The following is a 23,688-nucleotide window of genomic DNA, read 5'->3' on the forward strand; positions in this document are numbered from 1 at the left end:
AAAGCACATAAAAGGAAGGCTTTGTGTTAGAGAACTAAGCAGGAATGGTAGAGCTGAGTTTGAAAGAACTATGTTGTCCATTCCTGTATATTTTTTTCTTCCTGCCTCCTTATACCACCTTCAGCACGCTAAACCAGTATTTATTTGCCTGATGCTATGGAATGAATTTTGTATTTTTATGTACTATACATAAATGTTTGAGATATATAATTTCAGGGAGTATTGACATGCAGATTGCTCTGATAGCTTGATGTGAATTATGCTTCTATAGAGGTGGGGTGTATATTACTAAATTCTATCAAGAAAATCCATTCTCAGGTGAGCCAGTACTGAGTGCTTAAAAACTGCTTTGCTCTTATCTTTCTGATCCTTCTCTACAGAGCAGTGTCATTTGGGCACTTTCAAACCTCCATTTTTTTTTTGTTCTCTCCCTTCTTCTTTAATGTTATTTTAATAATGCACAACCCAGAAGAGTGAGCTGCCCATTACGAAGACTTATAACCAAGTTGAAAAGCTTTAAGCTGGTGCTTTTTAGTCAAACTTCAAAATGTCTCCCCAGTATTTCTTATTTTTGTAAAGAGTATTTAATCAGTAGCTACTGATGGCCTGATGCACCATCATAGTGCAAGTTATGATTGATACTAGTGACGTTAACACATCTGTCTGTCTGTCTCCCCTGTTTCTGTCCTGTGTGCAGCTGCTCCGCTACTTCTGTATGCGAATCGCCGGGATCTGCGGCTGGTGGATGCTGCCCATGGCAAGGAGAACGCCACGGTGATTGTGGGGGGACTGGAGGACGCGGCTGCCGTGGACTTTGTGTTCCTCAAGGGCTTGATTTATTGGAGTGATGTCAGTGAGGAAGCCATCAAACGGACAGAGTTCAATAAATCTGGGAGTGTACAAAATGTGGTCGTTTCTGGACTTCTGTCGCCTGACGGGCTGGCCTGTGACTGGCTGGGGGAGAAGTTGTACTGGACAGATTCAGAAACAAATCGGATTGAGGTTTCTAACTTAGATGGATCACTGAGGAAAGTTTTGTTTTGGCAAGAATTGGATCAACCCAGAGCAATCGCCTTAGATCCTGCAAGAGGGTAAGTCTTTTTAAAAATAGTTACAAATACCAAAATTTGTACTATTTCTTGTTTGTTGAATGATTTCAAATGCTGTTTTCAAAGTTATCCTGAGCCATTTTGCATCATTTGTTTCTCTTTCTATGGGTGTGATTTGCAGACTTCTAAAATTCCATTCATGTTGGTTTGTGAACAATCAGGAATCATCAGACTTTAAAAGACAGTGCTAGAAACTTAGTTTGGCTATAGTGCAGAAAATTAACAGAAATGGAGAAGTTCTAACCGAAAACCTAATACAATCTGCTTTCCTCAAAAGGCTGTGTCAGCTGCCTGTGGACAGATAGACTTGTGCCTCTGAAGTATCAGGAAATGAAATTTTTTGGAGCTCTTTTCATTGTTGATATTCATGCTATATTGAAGCATCTGAAGAAATGGGAGAAGTCAACATACTGTATTAATAACAACTTAAGATGTGTTTTGAAGTTTAATCAGAAAATTTACAAGAGATGCTCCTTTCCCCAACCTTGGGGAAACTCCTGTTTTAAAAAATGCTGTGTTTTTGTCCCAGCTCCTTCTAGAACTGATGTTATTTTCTCAGCTCCTGTTTGAGTCCCTGGGTGTGGCTCTTTTTGCTCTGTTCTTGGGACAACGCAGTGTTTGCCAGCAATGGAAAATTCAATGGTGTTTTGGTGATGTTACATAAATGGCTAGCTTGAGGTTACTCCAAAGGCAGTCATCTGTGACAAAGTGTTTGGGAGAGCCTAAGTGGAATACTAATGGAATATCCTTGATCCTGTGGATCCTTTTGAAAAGATTTCATATGTGTCATATAGAACTTGTTTTCACTATATATTTTTTCCCTGAACAAGCAAGGAAGTTAATCTATTGTACTGCCATTTCACATATGTTTTTCAGCCAACTCTTTTTTTGGGGTGGAAAAATTAGTGCCTTGTTTCTTTGGAAAGATGTGGGTTGTGTCTCACTGCTTGCCACTTCTTCGCATTATAATTTTTGTTTGGCTTTTTTCCTCCAAAACAAGAAAATCTCTGCAAAACATGACTTCTTTCCTGAACTTCATAGAAATACTGTATCTTGAATATTTTCTTCTACAGTTTCAATAGTCCTTTGACAATTTATATACAGAAAATATGTTTATTTTCCAGTACCTATATTTCAAGTTTTGAAAGTAACAAAAGTATGGATGTATGCTTTTCCCATGTATTTGCAACTTGTAAATCAGAGGCAATGATAGTGTTATTTTTTTTTATTATTAGATTCTAAAACCCTTTAAGAGTGTAAGGAAACTGTAATGTTCATGCCTTTTCTACCCACCATCCCAAAATTGAGAGAAAAAGGAAGGAAACACACATTTAAAATGGCTTTGATTTGGCTTGTACAGAGAGAATGAGATTCTTGTTGGTTAGGAGTAAAGCTCTGTTGTGAAGCCAGTTGGTCTTTTTCTTGAACAGTGTTTGTATTTTCTGAATGTGCACACTAATATGCTCAGCAATCCCAACTAAGTGTTTGCACACTTTTTACTCTTTCTTAATAGTTTACACCAAGAGGAAAATACAGGAAGAAAAATGAAATAGATCAAAAGTAAAGCAAACCTGTAACTTTTTCCATACTGATGATCTGTTAAAGCAGTAGGAGTAAACACTCCTGAAACTATGCTGAAATTTAAAACAAAACAACTCAAGCAAAAAAAAGCAAACAGCCAAACCCCCTTCCCCAACCCAAACAAAATCCCTCTAATCAAAACAAAAAAAATTCCTCCAACAACTGTAATTTAAGGACAAAATATTTTCTTTCTTCAAAATTTTTGAATAAGTTGCTTTCTAAGTTGTTATATAAAGAGTATGTTTTAGGAAGGTAATCCAGCAGTATATATCCACTTTCTGGTTTACCATATTGCAGTTGCAAATATTGCAGTTTTAATATGCAGTTTTATAGCAAAAAAGCTTTCAGCTTTTGATAAATTTGGTTACAACTCAGAACAGCCTCCAAGGCTTGAAATATAGGTGGAAGGTTGACGTAAGCACAGAGATGTAAATTTAAAAAGATAAATAATTCCCCAAACTCTTCTTGTATGGATGCTTCTTTCACTAATATTTACATATTTTTCAACCATGTAATTGTCTTTTGGTTTCAAGATGTTGCCTAGCAAATAGTGGTAGGAGTAAGCCATAAAAAATTTTAAGAGCAGTTAATAAAATCTGAAGCCTGGAAAAGCAAGAGGAAACCCTTCACATTTTCCTGCAGTCTAATCCACCTCCTATTGTGCTCAGATGATGTTTGTTTCAGATACAATATTCTAAACTTGCAATTCATGAAAATAAATAATTTAGCAGCAAAATTTACACTAAGGTCCTTTTTACCAATAAGTTCAGTTTTTCATCAAAGTTAAATTGTGAAAAATAGTTTATCTTAACTAGCATGCATCAAGTGTTTCATGAGAAAGCTGTTTTAAGGCCTAAACTACTAGTCTTTTCTGGAGTTGGATGTGTATTTGTTAAATGCATCTCTCTTGCTGAAAACATGAGAATACCTACTTGGAAATTAAACGTTAACAGTATAAACTAGCAGAGATATATAATGATGAATAATGCATTTTCTTGGCAGTGTCTCTCAAAGTGAAATTTAGTAAAATTTAAATGTTTCACCAGTGCTCTGGTCTTCCTTGAAACTACTTCTGTAGGATACTCCAGGGTTTTGAAGGTCACTGCTTGATGCTATTGTGATGCTTTGGAGGAATGTCATTGGGCTCTTTCAGAGCACATTACAGAAATAGTTGAGGCATTATAGAGTAAATGGTTTGGCCAGTCTTTACTTCATTGCCAAAACCATCAGGTGATTATGTGTGAGGTTCTATGTGTAACTGAGATACTGGAGTAGAAGTTAAACTTGGTTCCTATGTCTTATTAGTAATAATAAATGCAATGGATTTACTAATGGAAAGTATTTCGTATTTGGTAACTGAGGCACAGCAGCCAAGACTGGGTTGTTGGTTTTTTTTACTTACTCTAGGAAGGCATTAAAATCTGAAAGATCTATATTTTTCTTACTGGCCATCTCCCATGTACATTCTGAGGTTTGAGCTTCTCATTGCTCATGTTCATACACTACTACTTACTTGTTTCACTTGTCTTGATAATTAATAAAATACTTTGTGTGTAGCAGGAGAGAGAAGGGCCCTGAGATGAAGGTGAGGGGAATGGGGCGTTTGGTCAGTCTGCTTTTGAAGTGAACTGGCAGGTTCCAGGAAGGCTCCTTTGTCCTGTCCATCCTTTCTAGAACTGTTTATTCCATGGTGTTAAACATGAGACCCTTTTTAATAAGATCTGCAGCTGGGGATAACACTGACAGTTTAATGGTGACTTTTTGCTCGGAGAAGGCCAGGTGTTAGATCACCAAGTGCAGGAGAGCACTGTATTTAAGAGCAGCTCACATGAAAGTTGAGAAAGTGGAAAAGAGATTTTTCTGCTTCAGCACTCAAGATGAAAAAAAAAGGCATATCCAGATTCCTGAGCAAGTACAGCTTTAAAGTGCAGTAATGTATATTTGTACTGCTGTTTTCAGGTTGTGTTTTGTTTTTTTTTTTTTGTTGCTGAGGGGTTGGTATGTTTGTTTATTTTTGGTTTTTAATTTGTGCAGACTTTTTGTCCTTAAGGTAAAGACTTCATTATCATAGTTTCAATTCCCCAAAAATTACACTATAGACAGCTGGATCAGATTTCTTCATAAGGAGCACTATCAGAATGAACTGGCTCAGTTCTCTGAACTGGCCAGTTCTATCAGAACTCTCTTCTATGTGTATTGTTTACCACAAAGGGAATTTTAAGTGCCTCCTAGAAGTGGTGACTAATTGCTTGCTTTTCAGGACATGTTTTAAATCAAGTGACTATATAGAGTTACCTTAATTGTTAAGGTCTTGTAAAACTTTAGGGTTGTAAAGGGGTTTGGTTAATGAATGGAATTAGAGTACAAAGAGCTACAAAGCTTTTTATGGCAGCTGAAGTTGATTTCTGGCTGAAGTACTTTGAATGTTGGGGAAGATCTTCAGGTTTAATGGGTACCCCTCCCCCAGCAGACTTGCATTTTTTTTCATGCAAAATTTTGCAGGGAACACATACTTTCTTTATGGACCTTCTTCTTTTGGTTTTTTGAAAGTTGAAAACTGGTGTCTGACCATGTCAAGCACAAAAGCAACTGTAGTACAGGCCTTACATCTGCACATTGCAACAAAAGATTTGTGGAAAGTGGTAGTACTTTTGCTGAATGGTAGATGTTGTACAACAGAATAAGAAAAGGGAAATGGATAGTTCTAATAACAGTTACAGTACCTTTGATTTTGGGAAAAAACATTTTAAAAATGAAAAAAATTAAGAATTTCCCAGTAAATTCACTTGTACAGTATATTTTTGTTTTCAGGCAAGTTAACATTACATAAAATAGCACTTTGGGTGTAAATTCCCAAAATAATGCAAGTAAGTGAAGGCTTTGCTTTATACCTTCTCCTGCTTGATGCCACCTCTCCTGTGAGCAGATAATTTCTGATTGGAAATCTTTCTGCTGCACCTCTGCTGACAGTAATGTTTCACAGGTGACAGATCAGTGCACTCAGCTGATCATTTGTTCTATAGTCTGGATTGTGTACTAAGGAGGTAATTTTGAGGTTTTATAGGTGACATGTGGACAAGTGATATGAAATCTGCAGACTCCTGTGTGCGCAGATTATGGCACAGAGATTTATAAGATGTATTTCATCTTTCTTCACCTAAGGAGACTGTTGATCAGATGATGTTGATTGCAAATACATCACTAAATTCGGGTAATAACTAGGATATTAAACAAACCACAAGGTTCATTGCTTAAAGATTGCAACAGTATTGCAGAGGTTGTCCTGATGAAACTGCACCAGGAGTGGCCTACCTTGCCTCTTGGGGCTGCATGTGACTCTGGGAAGATCTAAAATGAATCTCTGCTGTCACTCGTAGCTGGGTGATCCTTGCACAGGCACTGCTGGTTGACCTGAATCTCCAGGCATGGCCTTTCAAAGCAGAGAAGGTTGCCTAGGCCAGGATTATACTGTGTGATTCAAAACCCAGCAGGGTGCAATGCTTCATCCTGCAAGAGCCTGGCAGAGCATCTGGGATGTCCTTGCTAACTCCTGTCCTAGAACTACTACAGCTCCCTTTGCTTCTTGAGTATAAGCAGTTATTTTGGAGTTTGGCTCTTGGTCCTATGAAGGTCTTTGTGGGAACAAGATCAGACACTATTCATTTACTGTAATAGCCTTGAATTTTAACTCTATGGGGTTGCTTGTTTTTCTTCAGGGCTTTTTTGCTTAGTTTGAATCTCATTGACAGGCAAAACTTTGCAAAGATTGTTTGAGATTGATTGTATATGGTCCATATGATGCTAGTTTCTAGTCCTATGCTAGAATTTTTTCATGTTGGATAGACGCAGAAATTGTAAATGAGTCATTTTATTGCACAGCTCAAAATCTTAGTTTCTTCCTCATCATCTCTTTTTTTGCCTCATGTGAAGGAGGAGGTGAAGGAAGGTAACCAGAAACCCACATATTTAAAACAGTGAGGACTTGGAGAGGTGACCTCTCTTGTAAATCTTGCTATGCTGGTTTTAGATGTTACTGCCACTGTCTGCCTGTCCTCACCCTACTGCTAGAGGTTACCAGGAGCTCAGATGAACATGCTTGCTATTATATTCTCTTTATTTTGCAGTTGTTTTACCTAGTGTTTTCCTTGTGGGAGGAGATGGGAGAGATTTGGCTTGCTAGAAATCAATCTAGAGTGCACAGAATTGATTAGTGCAGGAGAAATATTGTTCTTACAGACTCCTATAACAAACTTGTAGATGCTTTTAGCTGTAGGCAACTTTGAAAATAGTCTGACATCCCCATCTCCTTCATTCAGTTCTTGGGCTAGAAAACAAGACTGTAGAGAAGATCAGTTGAGAGCTGCACTTTCCCTCCCTGCAAACATTCCTGTGAATGTCAGTAGTGTCTTGTAGCACTGTAAAGTTTGTCAGAACATTTCATTTCTTTGGCTTTTTTTTTCAATTTATCTTCAATTTCAGACTTGTTTGGGTGAGACATGTAAATATGATATGGAAAATTATAGTCTATTGACAATTTAAGGTAACTTTCAAGAGTATCATTTGTCCTGTCCTTTAACAGGTCGGTGCTGCAGTGATAAGGGTGACAGGAATTAGTTAATTTCATGCAACTTGCTGTAAAGTTTCCATGTATCAAAGTACACTTCAGATTTGTATGCAGTGTTTATTTAATAAGTTAGAACTAAGAATTTAAAGTGAGGTAGTAATTTCTGCTTTGCATGAATAACTGGTGATGAGTCTTTGGGCAGGCTTCTGTATCTGCATTTTCAGTCCCTGTAATTATAATTTAGCATCCAAGTCTAGACTATGAAGATCTGTTGTATTTAAAAAAAGAAAAATCATGATTTGAAGTTTCTGTTAGGCATTATGTTAATTAATTTTTCTTCATACACTTAAAAAACAAAAATAGTCCTAAGATAACTTTCAATAATTTAACAGAAACTCAAAGGGACCATATTAATTTGCAGCAGAGAGTTATAATCTGGTTAATTGTTCATTCTATGTTCTTGCTTAAGAAGTCCAAAGTAGCATTGCTTGTTAAGGAAGCAGAGAGGCTTTAAAGGAAAACCCATGCAGTTTCTGGGGAAGGGGCCAGAGAAAAAAACCAAGAAAACAAAAAAAACCCACTCTACAAATAATACTTCTCTCCCCCAAATGTAACTTAGATAACTTGGCAGTGTTTATCAGGAAATCATAACTTCAGAATTCATGACAGCTATTAAGAATTGTAGCAGGGAGCGTGTGATTGCTTACTAAAACCATTGCAGCTGACTGAGCTTAATAATCACAAGGAATTACTTCTATAATTCATCTTGGAGAAAGGTTTTGTTTGTAATCTCTTTGCTATCTCAAGGCAAGACATTATAGAGGGGATTTTTTCAGAAATTATGATGAGCCTTGCAGACTATGGTCGTTAAGGCAGATCTGCACCAGAAGACAAAATTAGCCTTTATTGATTACAGCTCATTGCAGAGTGGTTTAAATTTTCTTTCTGAATCCTGCAACCATCTTCTTGCCTTTCTTGATGAGCTTCAGTGCCACAAACACACTTTCTGTCCCAAGATGAAATTTCACTCACAGGTCTTGCTGTGAAGTATCAGCCAACACACCTGTACAACTGACAGGTAATAGTAGCTGTGTAGACCCAGCCTGAGTCACGGTTGGGTCAGAGGAGTGTGGTGGTGTCTGGCCTTTTCACAGGGTGCACAGATGGAAGAAATCTTACATTTCCTTCATTTAAAATCAAAGTGGGTCTGGTTGGTTGTGGATTGGGTGTGTTCTCCATCTGTGTTTTGGGGAGTTACTGAAATGTGTTCATTTTAGAGTGTAAAGTTTGGTCCAAACTTTAGAACAAAGGTTTCGGTCTGTGCTGTAGAAAGTGGAGCAGAAAGTTTCCTTTGTTCCTCTGGAGGACAATGATAATAGGATTTATGTTTTTGACAAAAAGAGAGATTGATTTATGGCTTATTTCTTGAAGAAAGCTGATAAATTCCTTTGCTAGCATGATTTGAAACAGACTGATAATATTCTTTAACTAAACTAGGGATTAAGTTTGTTTAAAATATGAAAATCAGAACACTCAGCTGTATGAAATTTCAGCATGATTAACAAAGAAAAAAGTCTATAGAAAAAACATCTTTGGCTGCATTCCTGGAAAAAAATAAGACAATCCCTGTGGAGAATGAATGTGTTTCAGTTCCGACGTCTTTGTAGAATGGTCAGATAAAATGTCACAGGATGATACATTGTATGGAGGACACTGAGCAGATGCAGCTTTTACAGTGCAGCCAGTGAGAAAGGAGGACATACCAGGGACAAATGTTAAGGTGGCCTAATAAAATACCTAAATAAGCATTTTGAGAACTTGCTCAGTGACCCTGGGACAGGAGCAGATTAGACTTGGCTCACATCACAGAGTGTCAGGGTTGTTAGTTGAACCTATATCTGAACCAGTACTATTTTATCATTTTAGAATCTCTGTATATATGTCTTGAAAATGAGCTGAGCAAAGCAAAAGTTAGTGCTTTGGATTACTGCTTGACACTTGGAGAAAGAAATTACTCCTTTTAACTCTGTGTTGTATAACTGTAGCCTAAGTTGTGAGTTTCTAGTTAGTCTGCTTCTTTCATAGTGGATTCCCCCTTCCAGGTTGCTTTCAAAACATCTGGCCCAGTTGTGGGTGTTCTATAATAAAGGAAAGTAATAGAAAAAACCTGAGCCTTGTCAGTGGGAGCAGAGTCACTTCAGATGGGCCAGTGATGATGTTCCATGGTATTGCTCTAGATTTTAAACCATGTACTTTAAATGCATATGTGTGGGTGAGGCTGTATATGTAATATGTGTTTGTGGCGTCTGTGTCTAGTTAATTGTATCTCATACTAGAAACAGTGAAACAGTCTAATTGTGTTGTACCTTAAAACCTAAAATCCAAAGAAACTGGCAAAACATCTCCATCCCACCCCCCAAAAAACCCCAACCAAAAAAACAAACACAAACAGCAAATCTCAAGTGCCCATAAATATGGAACCCTTCTTTCCCCCTTGAACTGATGAGTAGAAATATAAAGAATAGTAACACATTTTCTGGACCTTAATAGTTTAATTAGAATCCTTCTAATACCACTCTCCTAAAAAAAAAAAAAAAAAAATTAGCACTCTGGGTCTCTCTCTTACACCCTCCTCCGCCGCCTCCTTTCTTTCCCCAGGGTTGTTTAACACATACTTTACATTTTCATTTCTCATTTTCATTTCTCATGGGAACCGGGTCATTTCTCACTTTTACATCTTAATTTCATGTTTCAGCATAAAGTATTAGTTGTATTAAGTTTTCTCTGTCACTTCAAGCAAGAAGTACTAAAGATAGGAAATTATGCAGCTAAGAGCACTATTAAAGCTAAGAGCTTTTTCCTAAATAAATCTGAGTTAAGTATGAAACTTATTTTTCTTATTCAAAGGATAAGTAAGATCTCTGCTCTAGCCCATTGTTTAAAAATTCCCTTAAAATTCAAGAAAAATGTCTTGCAAATTAAGCTTGTGTGATTCCTTTGCTGTGTATTGTAGTGAAGCATATAAATGTCTTTAATTCTCAAGTAGAAACAGATTCTTATTATAAACAAGATGTTTGTCATAGAATAAAACTGTGCCTTATATCATGGTCTAAACTCCAAGTTAAATTCTGGCAAACTCACTCTTGTACTAAAAGATACTATTTAGATATTTCTATGATTTTTCAGCATGCATTTTTCTTGTATATGCTAAAAAATTTGTTTCTGTGAAGGACATTTTTAGATCTGGTTATAACCCTGGTTAGCCTGGCACAAAAATTAAGTGAGGGAGGGAAATTACTCAAGAGGAATATATGATTTATAAAGTAGAGGAATTGTAAGAACATCCTGGAAGAATTTTCAGATGTGTAAAACAAAACCTGCCTATTTCTTACTGTAAACACTTGAAATGTGATGGAGCTTGAGCAGTTGTTAACAGTGCAGAGCTGTCTGGTTTTATTGTCCCTGCTTATGTTACTAAAATGATGCTTTACCTGATCATGAGCTGTTACACAAATGCTCTGTTAGCTGTATAAAAAGTACAGGCTGTGCTGTAATTTTACCATGCCTTCCCGATTAAACAGGTTGTTGTTTTATTGCAATAGGGTGACATGCTGTTTTAATCAGTATTTTATAATGTGCTTTATTGTGGCCAGCAGTGGTAGCTGGAGGTTCTGACTGAGCATTTCTGTTGCCCTCTCTCTACACATGTGTAAAGGCAGTCTCTTGACTGAGCAGAAGGATCGCTGAATGTAGTGTCCAAGCCAGCCTTCAGTGCTGAGCTGGCAGGCATAGGATGGCTTGGCCAACTAGTCAATACTATAACCAGAGTTTTGTTTTAGTAAAGGTCTGATTGCTGCTCATAACCACTAAAAGATTTAGCATTAAATAAATTATATAGTCCCAATCAACATTGTATAACTGCAAAACCAAATTTGGATTTAAATGATGGATACTATGAAAGCATGAAAGTACAATGTGTTCTTGAGGTTTTACAGAAATTTGTTACTTGTTCTTTGAGAAGAATTATCTCCTTGCATAAAATTGTTCTTCTATTTAAATAAATGAGACTTGGAAAATTGAGTTCCTAAACTGAGGCAAATGAGACTTGAAAAACTGAGTCCTTAATATAAATGTATTTGTTTTAATGTAATTAAAAATGGTGATCTTTCATCAGCTTTTATAACCAGAACATTTTGCCCACTATTTAAGTAGACAAAGGGCAACCTTGTTGATAGCCATGAAACATAAACAGGTTCTCCTTGCCTCCAGTCACAAGTTTCCCTGTCTGGGGCAGATTCTCATTAAACTGTGGCCCTATTGTTGCAAGTCCTGTCTTCTCTGTATCCCCCTTCAGAATAAAATGGCTGCTGTCAACTGATCACACACAGATAATTAGCTTATGAAAGTTAAAAAAGGAAAATCCAGAATATGGAATACTTCAATGTGTCAGCAGTTTCAAATGTCCATCAGGACGCACCTGAAATAGAGTCAAGCAGTGGCTGGAAGAAAGGCTTGGTAATTTTCGTGTTTTGGTAGGCTTTATGGTCATCCATTAAGAGATAGTTTTCCTGTTTTCTCCAGTATTAATAGGATTCCAGATGTCAAAGGGCCATCTGTGCAACAGTGTCACAGTATTGTCACAGTACAGCTGGCCTAGACTAGACAAAGTAAATCTGACCGTAACACAAATCAAATTTGGCCAGCCCCATCCAAGCTGAGAAGTAAGCACAACACTGGCCAGGAAGCTGGGCAGGGAGAGAGATCTCAGCCAATGGCTGTCTAGCCTGGGACAAATGATAAATGAGGCTGTCTGTCTCATGAGCACCTAGAGCACAAGTTGTGGAGTTTTCATCTCCCGACCTACAACCGGCACATTACATAACACGATGGGAGGTTTTAGATTTTTGAGCTCTGGCTCCTGTTAAAATTTTTTTGTCATTCTCCTGCTTGCAAAGCCTGGCCCTCTGCAAACAACTGCTGAATATTTTATCTGTAGAGTTCACCAGTATAATTTTAGCAGTACATACACCAAATGATCTATGAATAAGAAGTGCCTGAAATGTGTTACAAAAGCCAACCCATTAAAAATGGAATGTAGCTCTAGAACAGCTTGGTTTGGGTGTAGGTATTTGAGTCTACAAAGCCTTTGGACTTTTATCTGGAGGCCTTCACAGGCATGCTTCTTGCTGCTTGTTTTACCTCACACTCTGTGGTCCTAGAGCTAAGGGTTTGGAGCAGCTATCAGGATCTTTGGAAAAGATGGAGGAGAGTGAAACTTCTTAAGATACTCTAAAACTAAGTTTATGAAGATCAGAAGTAAAATTTGTCATATTGGAAGATGCTGCCTGGCAGCTCTTTATAGACTAGCAGAAGTCCTGTATTTAAGGTAACAAAGACAAAATAAAAGACATTGACCCTGAACAATTAAACAGGCTTGATGAGAACACTCCTGAAATCAAGTGGAAAGTCATCTATAGGAGTTACTTGATGCTAAAACCTGGCCTTTAGTACTACATGTCTAATCTTAAACTCATGAGTGACTTGACATGATACTTTGCTGATTTCCAGGACTAAATTTGATTGGGGATTGTCATTCCTAAATTTACAACTACCTGCTTAACTAGGAAAAAGAAGTTTTGTACCAGTGAAAGAATCTACAGAGCCAGTTATCTATAAACTAAATTTATTAAGTAAATATACTTTAAAAAAAAATGAAATTGTGCTAATGGAAACGTCAGTAGTATTTTGAGAATAGGGTTACTCAGTGAAATTTCTGCATTAAAACAACGTAATTGAAAGCAAATATGTGGGTTTTGAGGTGGAGGAAGGTGGGACCTTTTTTCGAAAACATTTATCATGATCATCTAATTGTGCAATTCTTGTTTCCTTCCCTCCCCTCTATTTTTCCCCACCACATACACCATCCACTTTTCCAACTTTCAAAGTATGCTTTACCATCAGCTTTGGGAGGGAATTTGTGTAATGTGAGCATTAGGTATATCCTTTGTGGTTGTGGCTTTTAAGTGCTTTTCTTTCTCAAGTTCTGCTTTCCAAAGTATATTTAAGATGCTCCTTAGAATCTGTCCTGTCAACTGTCTGGTTTTTCAGGTTGTCTTGTTCTGGTAGACCATGCAGCTTGGATAGATAAAAACAGTATTAATCATTAGTTTGCCATTGCATTGTTGACCATGTGTTTAGGTAGAGAACTCTAGTTTTGTGCAAAAAGTTTATGGGATTCCAGTGTCCAGACTTAAATGATTGTTTTCTTAGTGCAGGACCCTAGATACCATATAAAACTTATTTTCAGGACCTGCTGAATATGAACTTCAAGAGTTTTCCCCTTGAGATGATAAAGGATATAATTAAGCTTAATCTATGTATTTTTTTCTGTTGAATAAAGACAGACCAAAATCCCATTTAAAACAGTGTACGTGATGACAGTTCTCCCCTATGTGGGTGCCAAAATTGGTTAATGAAGTAGAGTTCAGCTGAGAATTTGAAAAATGCCCACACTATGTAGTGAGAAACGAGTATGTGGTTAATTTTATGCTTGAAATTTTTTAAAATTTGTTATAGCAAAAGGCTACCTTTTTCTTTTGCACACGTATCTTCCTGGCAAATATTTGGTTCTTGTGAACCATGAAACTTGCCATTTTCGTGATGTTCTGCTGCTTCTAGGTAGGTTTCCAGTGGTGTGAGCATGGTCAAGAAGTTCACATGAATGTAAGAGAAAGCTTATCAAACGTATGTTTAGTGAATGCTTGGCTAATGTTTTTATGATGGAAAAGTTCTGGATCCTTTTTTTAGAAACAATAAGAAAAATCTTTGGGAACAATTAGCCTTATTATGTCTGACTTTGAAGATATTACATGACTTGTTTCTTCATTTCAGTCTGTTCCTCTGGAATTACAAAGTCACTGGCATCTGTTTTCTCAAAACTGTTGAGAGCTGTGTACTAATCTTCACAGCGATAGTTGGGAGTTTTCTTTGCGTCACTAACTGAAGTTTTAAGGATGTAAAAAAATAGAGTTTAATGCTCCAAAATCATGATGGGATGTGATTGATATTGATTTATTGATTGATATATCCAGAGAGTTAACAAAAATTCCTGGGAAACCATATACATAAACCTTTTGACCTTATATAGTTTTATTTCACCTAGAATTACCCTGTGTTGCATAACTGAAGACAATACCATTTTAATGTAGTTGCGTTTCCATGCCTGATGAGAAATCATGTAAGTTAAGAAAGTAGTAATTTAGGGCCTGGTGCAGTCTCCACCTAGACACTTGTAGACCGAGTTATGCAATTCACATGCCCTGTTGTATAGTTAATTTGATTACAACACCTTATTCAATGTTTCAGCAATAGGAACTGTTGACAGGAATGGCCATGCCCAGTTTTATTTCAGAGTGTTTTATTTTTCCTTGAGATTTTTTGTGGATAGATTTGTTACCCTTTTTCTGATTCAAGGTGCTTTAAGTTGTTTTCAAAAACTGAAATTCTCTGTAGTCAGCTGGTGATTTTGGAAACAGTAGTCGGCATGGACAGCATTCTGGTTTGGGACAGAGTTGTCCTTCAGTGAGGGTATGACTGCAGTTTAGTAGTGGAGGAGTTCAATTGGTTCTTTCAGAGTTTTATTTTAGTCCTGGTCTCTTTTTCACAAGTTTGGCTGAATTTGTGTCTAACACAGTGGTGTTAACAAGTGGGGAAGTATGAAAATGGAGTGGGAAGATAGGTTTTACCTTAAATAAAAATAACTAGTAGTGAAGACAAAGTGACCTGATAAAGTGTTTTTCACAAATATACATGAACACCAAGCTCTGTATTTTCTCCTTTTTACCACTTCTTTCCAACCCTAAAGTGTTTTACTAATATTCCTCTTGTGAGAAGTAGGGTTGCTTTCATATATCATAAGAGGAAGCAAGCCCTTTTTTTTTTTTCTGCCAGTCACTTTTTAAGAGTTTCCTCTGCTCTTTCAGCCTTTACTCTGCATTATAGTGTTTTGTCTGTGTCACTCTTGACATGTTCCAGAGTGCATTGGATGAATTTGTTTAGAGAAGCAGTTCTTTTATTTATCTCTTTGGAAGCACAAGAATGAGCAAAATGTGTGAGCAAAAGTAAGCTGAATGATCCCACAAACAAACTTTTGTTGCTCACAGAAGAAAAGTACCATTTAATTAAATCAGTATTTTGATGTTAATGCTGTGTATTTTCTGTAATAAAATCCGTGACCATTGCCAAGGTGGCTGTGAGTGGGGTAAACATACTGTACTGAGAGTGCTGTTAACAGAGACTTAGGTGAGCGCTTTTGTTTTTATGCGTAGGTTCTTTTTTTGCATAGAAACACTTAACTGTGTGATTTGTTGAATGTTTGTGTGAGTGATGTACACATGGAAATGGTGGTTGCTGGGCTGGAAACAGGGTCCATTTGAAGACATCTGTTGTCACATGCACTTGGTTCTGAGTTGGTGGGTAGTGATTTTGTATCAATGATAGCTTAAAAATCACAACACAGCACAAAGCGTTAAATAGACAATTGCTTAAGGAAGCATTTAACTGATGGTTTGTCACCCAAAACGGCACGGGTTGTGAGTGTTTTGTGTTGTAGAAGTCTAAATATAACCTGGCAAATGAAGTCAGGAAACCTAGCAACTGAATATTTTAGTTGAGTGTGAGATGCTAGTTAATTTAAAGTTAAAAGCTGTCAAATCACTTGCATAGATAAATAGCTAATGTCTCAAAGGAAGGTTTCTGTGTGTAACTCTTGGTATAATGAATACTCAGCTCTTGTGATTAGCAGCAGAGTGGGCCATGATACAAAGTATCAGGCATCCAGACAGCATAATCATTCTGAAAATGCTACCAGCTGATTTACACAAGTAAGTCAGTGTGTAGAAAATAACTGTATTTGGTAGCATTACATCATTTGAACTTAAGAATTTAATTTTTAGATAAGGAATGTTTAGGTACAGATTAAGTTGAAGACTATACACCATGAAATGGCAATAGTTACAGGCATGTAACTTTACAAAAGCATCACATATTTAGTGGTGTAACATGTCTGGAAAGACAAGAGTTTTAGCAGTGGCAGTCTGCCTTATCACTATAGCTGAGTGGAGTGAGTGATTTGTGTATCACTGAGCCAGTACTCTGAACTACAACATTTTTCAAGGGGTGGATAACTGAGGTTTTTATTTCTGCTTCTTCTTTGTGTGGTGTATTGTGGTTTTGGTGTTTGTTTTAATGACAAATCCTGAGCAAATCAGTTTCTGACTTAACTTTCTTTTTTAAGACATTTGATGTTATTTAGGTGGTTTGTGAACACAACGTGGTTCTCTGCTTTTCTTTTTCCTGTTTCCCACTCCTGCAGATTCCTGCTGGAAGTGGCACTGAGATTCTCTCTGCCTGAATGAGATAGGCCTGGGCCAAAGCTATGCCAACCTTTTGTGTTTGTTTTAAAATGTGTGAAGCAGCAGCTGTGCTGTTATATATTCATTCTAACAGCACTGCTTGTCAAACAGTTTAGATGAATTAGAAAGGCAGAAATAAAAATATGTTTCAATACCTAGAATCAGTGTAAACACTTTTGGGAACACTTCGGGAGATTCTGAGATGGAATCTAGGAATGTTTGTGATAAAAGCATTATTTGCCATTGCTGAGTCCTTCTGACTGTAAAAGACATGGTGCTAATGTGCTGTTGAAATGTACATAAAGAAACAGATGCTACCTGTCTTCTTAATTTGAAGAGATAAATCATATAAACTGCATCAAATGGTGAAGTAAGAGCTAGCACTTTCATTAAAGGATTCAGTTAGCTGAAGCTGGTATAGAATTATCTGACCATTTATTTTAGTTGAAATGCTGTTTCATCAAAATTGACATTTTTGGTGGAAACATTTGTTTTGACAGCTTTTCATAAGGCTGACATCCTGGGGCACATGGTTGGAGCCTTGAGTTTCCTGTTCTGTTCCAGTTATTCCACACTAGATAGCTGGTAAGGTGGCTGAGGATTTTCAGCTGTGGCAGCATTGTGATCTTACTGTTCTTAGGTGTTTCTATCCATAGAGATCTTTCAGTTTTAAATGTTATTGTCACATGCTGTTCCACTGTGGTGATAACTAAGAAAGGCTTATATGACAGTGAAATACCTACTTCTAAAAAAAACATACTGCCCTTTCCACATCCCCAGTCCTCATTCCTTTGTCAGCTCTTCCTCATTCTGGCTCAGTGGTTTGTCCTACACTGCGCATTGCCTAGATGAAAGGTGGGATCAAGGCTTGTCAGGCTTACCATTTTAATACCTGTCTTGTAGACCCTAGAAGGCAAGAGGGTGATAAAAATATAAGTTTGAGATCTTTTTTTCATGAGACAGAAAATGACCAGCTGAAGAGAGATAGAGCCTCTTCCCCTTGTGAGAAGTTTTAGCTTTGTGTTCTTATTGACCTGTATACTTCCATTGTACAATCTGTTTGACATACAGGAATACTATTTATCTGTTTGCTGTTCTCATAGGCAATATTTTTTAATAGATACTAAGATGTCATATCAGTTTTCTAATTTTTGCTCACTGGCGGCTTTTCTCTAAGGTTAATAGAGACTTTAAGACATTTTTCAAGTTATATGGCATCCCTATGTAATGCTCTGATTTTCTTGCTGACTTATTAAAGTCCACACTATGAAATGCAGAAACATCTTTCTTTATTACTTGTCAAAAGCAGTGTCATTAAATTAGAAGCAGCCTTCTAATTCACCAGTGATTTGTTCATCTTTTGTCTCAGCACTGAGCAGCTTACTTTGTGAAAGTTGTATTGTCTTTAAATATATGAGCAGATACAAAAGAGGAAATATACACAGTTATTAACAGACCCTTTTTATCATTTGTTAGATGTTCTTGCTCCATCAGCTTCTAGCACAGGATGCATTCTTGCTTCTGCAGGTGGGATTGTGAGAACAGAAAAGAAGTAGCATCACTGTAATGCCAAGATAAATAGCTCATGGGCCTCATGTATCACTACAATCTTGTCAGAACAGCTGTTAACTAATTGTTTGAGATGCTTAGTGGTGTGGGGATTGGATACTACTGTGGTAGGGTGGCATATTTAGTGACAGGTTATTCTGCAAACTAATACCTGTTTTCTCTGATAATTTTGTTTTAAATATGCACAGCTCAAAAACAGTCTGGCCACAGATTAGTGCTGCCTGTGGAGGGTTGAACCAAAGAGCAGCAAGTCATTCCCATGAGAGCAACTGCAAGAGCTAATGTTGCTCTGTCCAAGAAGTTTCATCAAGAACTCTGCTGGTTGTCTACATATTTCATGCATGGATATCTAGAACCTCTTGCTACCTCTGCCAATGTTATTAAAAGACAAAAGTTGTTAGTGATGGCAATTTTCACTCCTGACCTTGGGTCATATGCAAGAATGCAAAGGAAAGGGCTGCTGCACAACTTTGTGGTACTCTTAATTAGCTCCTCTGAGGTTACAGATTTATGCATCTGAGGTTTGTGTAGCTGAGAAAAACAGTGTTCACAGCTTTTTAAGTGTATGAGATTGGGTTATGTTAAACTAACGCTGAGCATATGCATACAAAAACCTGATGGATCCAGGACCTGACAGTAGCCTAAAAACAGGGATAAAAGCATCATTAGTAGCTAAAATGTGATGCATGTGTGAATACTGCAGGTATCTGTGTCACACCCAATTTGACCTTTGCAACTTGCTCCGTTTTGGTCAAGCTGGGCCCCAGCTTCATCCCCCAGTGGCCTCCCAGCCCAGTGGCATCCTGCATGTTTGTCAAAGGGCAGCCACATGAGGCAGACCCTCCTCCAAGTGCTGCACCTGCTGGACATGCTTCATTCAGTGCCTTTGTTTTCTTTAAACTTCAAGGAATCTAGCTTGATGTGGCTTTTTCTAGATGATCAAGTTTTCTTCATTCCATTGTTCACAGAGAACAGGGGGCTTTTTCTGTTTGTTTTCAGAGGTTTTTCCCATTTAACATGAGTTAACATCATGTTCGTTGCAGGAGATGCACTAAATCAATACATAGATCTCTGTTACCATGTTTTCTTGTAACAGTCTCTTTGTGTGAACTTTGTTTAAATGATCTAGGAAAAGTTTGCTTGGACTTTATGTTGAAAAAAAAAATCCCTAGTCTCTGCTTTGGCAGAAGTTTCATATCTCTTTAGAATGAGTTACCTACAGAGGAGATGATGGCCTTGCTCAAATACAGAAGCTGGTGACTTAACTTAGTCCAGGTATAACTGCCTCAGTGACATCTGTTTGGAGTGATGACTCTTTGCCTTCGCAATGAACAAAAAAAGCCTGCATAGTAACTTCTCATTAGGATAGAAACAAAAGTTCAATTCTTGCCAAACCAAGCAAACCTTATTTCTTTCACTGTTATCTGGGACCTCAACAAAGGCACAAATCCTATTTCTTTCTGTTTGACAGCCAGAAAGCCATCTTTGAGGGGAGATACTCTCTTGCCAGCTACCTGAGGTCAGCTGGCCACCTCAACTTACTTTACAGTCACTGGAGCAGGGTGGCTTTCTCCTTGGGTTCAGTCAGAGCAGTACTGTAACCTCTGCAAAAGGTTATTTCTTCCCACCTTTTGTTTGAGGAGCCTAGCTGGTGAGCTCACCCTTTGAAATTGGGTTTTAAAATAGGACTTTGTGATTAATGACACCATCAGAGAACTCTCTGATTATTTAGAATTAATAACTATTTGTTTCAATGCCAGCTTTGCTGAGCACAGTTGCTTCTACGAACTGTAAAAATGATGGAGGAAAAAAATGTATGTTCTTGTTTTGAGAAATGGCTATAGTTTAACAATTGAATTGAAAAACTAAAATTCCCCTACAATAAAGCAAACACCATAAATGTGAGTTTATTAGACAGTTTCTTAACTTGATATAAAAGACTGAACAAAAGGGTCATCTTGATTTCATATTCCTGTTCAAGAAACTGGTGTTTCTTAGACAAACAGGAGGAACTGGAGATGTATGTGCAGCCCCAAGGCTTTGGTCTCATTGCAATTATGGGGATGTGGTGGGATAGTTCCTGAGACTGGAATGTTGACGTGAAGGGCTACACACTGTTTGGGAGAGACAGACTGGGAAGGAGCAGTGGTGAGGCAGCACTTGGAATGTGTCGAGCTGTGTCTTGGTGAGGAGGATGAGTGAGTTGAGAGCTTGTGGGCTGTGACAAAAGGACAGACGAGTAAGGGTGACACTGTTGTGGCTGTGTGCCGCAGGCTGCCCAGTCAGGAGGAGGGAAGTGGATGAGAGAAGCAGTCTGAAAGTCACAGTCCCTGTTTCTTGTTGGGGACTTTTAACTACCCTGGCATCTATTGCATAAGCTATACAACAAAGCACAAACAGTCCAGGAGGCTCTTGGGAAGCTTTGAGGATAACCTCCTGTCAGTGAGAGGATCCCACAAGGAATGTGTGTTCCTTGACCTCATACTAACCAACATGGAAGGCCTTGCTGGCGATGTGAAGGCTGAGGGCAGCCTTCGCTGTAGTGACCATGACATTGTAGAGTTCAGCGTTAAATAAAGAGGTTAGCAGAATGGTAAGCAAGATTATGAGGTGACCTAATTTAAGCGTCTTTAGGGATATTCTTGGAAGAATACCATGGGAGCAGGCCCTGCAGTGAAGAGGTTCCAAGAGAGCTGGTCAATATTTAAGGCTCATTTCCTTCAGGCTCAAGAACGATGCATCCCAATGAGAAAGAAAGTCAGTCTGAGGGTATGAGAACCTCTATGGATGAATAAAGAGCTCCTGTCATTGCTCATGTATAGGCAAAAAGTTCACAGGAGATGGAAGCAAGGCCAGGTCACTTGGAGTGAACATAGGTGGTCAGGATAAATAGGAATGAGACTAGAAAGGCTAAGGCCCATCTAGAATTAAATCTGGCCAAGGATGTTAAGGATAACTAGAAGCACTTTTTCAAATACTCCAATAACAATAGGAAAATGAAGGATAATGTGATCCCATTAGTAGGTGAAGGTGGGGGCCTGGTAACAGAGGACGCAGAAGAGGCAGATTTATTGAATGCTGCCTTTGCATCAGTCCTCACCAGTAAGACTAGCCCTCTGGGATCCCTGACCCAGGAGATCAAGGTAAAGGAATGTCAGGAAGAAGACTTTTCCTTGGTTAAGGAGGATTGGGTCAGGTAACACTTAAACCTGAATGTACAAGTCCATGGCTCCTGATAGGATGCATCCATGAGTGCTGAGAGAGCTGGTGGGACAGCACAATGAAGTCACTCATGATCGCCTTGGACTGGTCATGGAGATCAGAAGTAGTGCTGGAGGACTGCAAGAAAGCAGATGTCATTCCGGTCTTCAAAATGGGCAAGAAGAAGGGCCCTATGAACTTTTGACCAGTCAGCTTCCCCTCAATCCCTGGAAAGGTGATGGAGTGCTTCATTCTGGAGACCACCTCTGTCCACATGGAAGATAAGGTGATCAGGAGCAGTCAGCATGGGTTCACTGAAAGTAAGTAATGTTTAATGAACCTGATTGCCTTCTATGGTTAAACAACTACTTGGATGGTAGTTGTGGAGCAGTGTATATTGTCTGCCTTGATTTCAGCAAGACTTTTGATACTGCCTTTCATGACATCCTCACTCAAACTGAAGAAGTGTGGGCTGGATGAGTGGACAGTAAGGTGGACTGAAAACTGGCTGAGTGGCAGATCCCAGAGGGTTGTGATCAGTGGCCTTGAGTTTAGTTGGAGGCCTATCACTAGTGGTGTCCTCCAGGGCTCTGTTCTGGGCTCAGTGTTGTTTAACTTGTTCATCAGGGATTGTATGATGGGTTGATGCCACCTCAACAGTTCACTGATGGTACAATGTGGGAGGAGCAGCCAATAGCCCTAAGGGCTGTGCAGCCCTTCAGAGGGACTCAGCTTGGAGAGATGGGCAGAGAGGAACCATCTGACATTCAATAAGAGCAAATGCAGGTCGTGCACCTGGGCAGGAGCAGCCCTGAGCACTTGTACAGGCTGGGGGCTGATCTGCTGGAGAGCAGCTCTGTGGGGAAGGACCTGGGGGTCAAGCTGTTCCTGAGCCAGCAGTGCTCTGGGGGCCAGGAAGGCCACTGGAACCCTGGGCTGCATCAGGAAGAGCAGTGCCAGCAGGTCAGGGAGTGATGCTGCCCCTCTGCTCAGCCCTGTGAGGCACATTTGGAGCGGGGCCAGCAGAGGCTGCAGAGATGAAGGACCTGGAGCATCTCCCTGACAAGGAAAGGCTGAGGGAGCTGGCGCTGTCCAGCTTTGGGAGGGGCCCTCAGCCCTGTGTCCCTGTGAGCAGGGAGGGCTCAGAGCAGGGATCAGGCTCTGCTCTGTGGGGCCCAGCAATGGCACCAGAGGAACGGGCAGGGTCTGATACCCAGGAGGTTCCACCTGGACATGAGGCAGAACTTCTTCCCTGGGCAGTGCCCAGGCACTGAACAAATTGTCTAGAGCGGTTGGGGAGTCTCTCCATCCCCCTTTCAATAGGAATCCTTATGGTTGTTAGGCACTGATAGGTCTGAATTTGCTTTGGAAAATCTTCTTTTAGTCATCACAGCCCAGTGTAGAGGAGCACTGAAGAGCTCCGAGTAGAGAAGATCTTTATACAGAAACTCTTAAGGGGATAATAAAGTCATCAGTATGTACAACCCTGTAATTTTATGTTTTACTTGGAATTTCAGCTTCTTAGCTTCCCTGAGTACAGAGCATGGTATTGAATACTATCCTAGAAAAGGGCTTGTTTACAGAATGAATTCTTGCTGCACTTGAAAAGCCCTTCCTTAAGCAAGTAGTTACATCAGCTTGCTCAGTTGATCTTGTAGAAATGAGTCAATTAGACTTGAGGTGGAAAAAGTACCTTGATACCCCCACCCCCTGTCTTCAAATCTGTGAATTGTTACTTAGGAATTGGCATTGTTACTGGTGTGGGAAGGGAATTGATTAGAAGAAGCTTTTAGGAGGTATCTACTGCTGTTGGTAAGTCAATTTTCTTTCCTCATGCTGTGGAAAAGCTGCAGTTCCTGTTTTCTTGGATTTTTAATTAGTAAAGTTAAGTTAAATATGCATTTTTTTCCACTTTCAAGTAATAGAGTATATATTTTCTGGTCTAGCCATCCCTTTTATACAATTGGTATAATTCTATCAAGCTCTTAGTGGCAGGTGTTGAGGGAAGTTCTCTGTTGGACCGTCCAGAACCACTCTCGCATTTCTTCTTGCACCACCTGGGCCAGGGCCCAACCTGCTTCCAGCAGCTGCACACCCCACACTCACCCAGGTAGACCAGGTTTCCCGTAGCAGAGTGTCACACATGTTGATCCTTTAAATAATTTTATCTTGGTGCAATAGCTACATAACAAAATAACAGCTGGAGCTGGGTGCCTCTGAGGCCCTGGACAAAGGAAGCCTTGGCCTTTTA

At 38.9% G+C, this 23,688-nt stretch overlaps 1 protein-coding gene across 2 annotated transcripts in view; it reads left to right on the forward strand.

Moving 5' to 3' along the window:
- LOC131572920 (low-density lipoprotein receptor-related protein 6) overlaps nt 1–23,688 on the forward strand; it is a 114,755-nt gene that overhangs the window by 13,036 nt on the left and 78,031 nt on the right. For both annotated transcript variants that reach the window (XM_058826365.1, XM_058826366.1), the window contains exon 2: nt 698–1,091. In XM_058826365.1, the coding sequence (XP_058682348.1) occupies nt 698–1,091 (394 nt within the window). The remainder of the gene's footprint in view (nt 1–697; nt 1,092–23,688) is intronic.

The sequence above is a fragment of the Poecile atricapillus genome, chromosome Z, assembly GCF_030490865.1.
Source record: "Poecile atricapillus isolate bPoeAtr1 chromosome Z, bPoeAtr1.hap1, whole genome shotgun sequence".
NCBI classification, from domain to species: Eukaryota; Metazoa; Chordata; class Aves; order Passeriformes; family Paridae; genus Poecile; species Poecile atricapillus.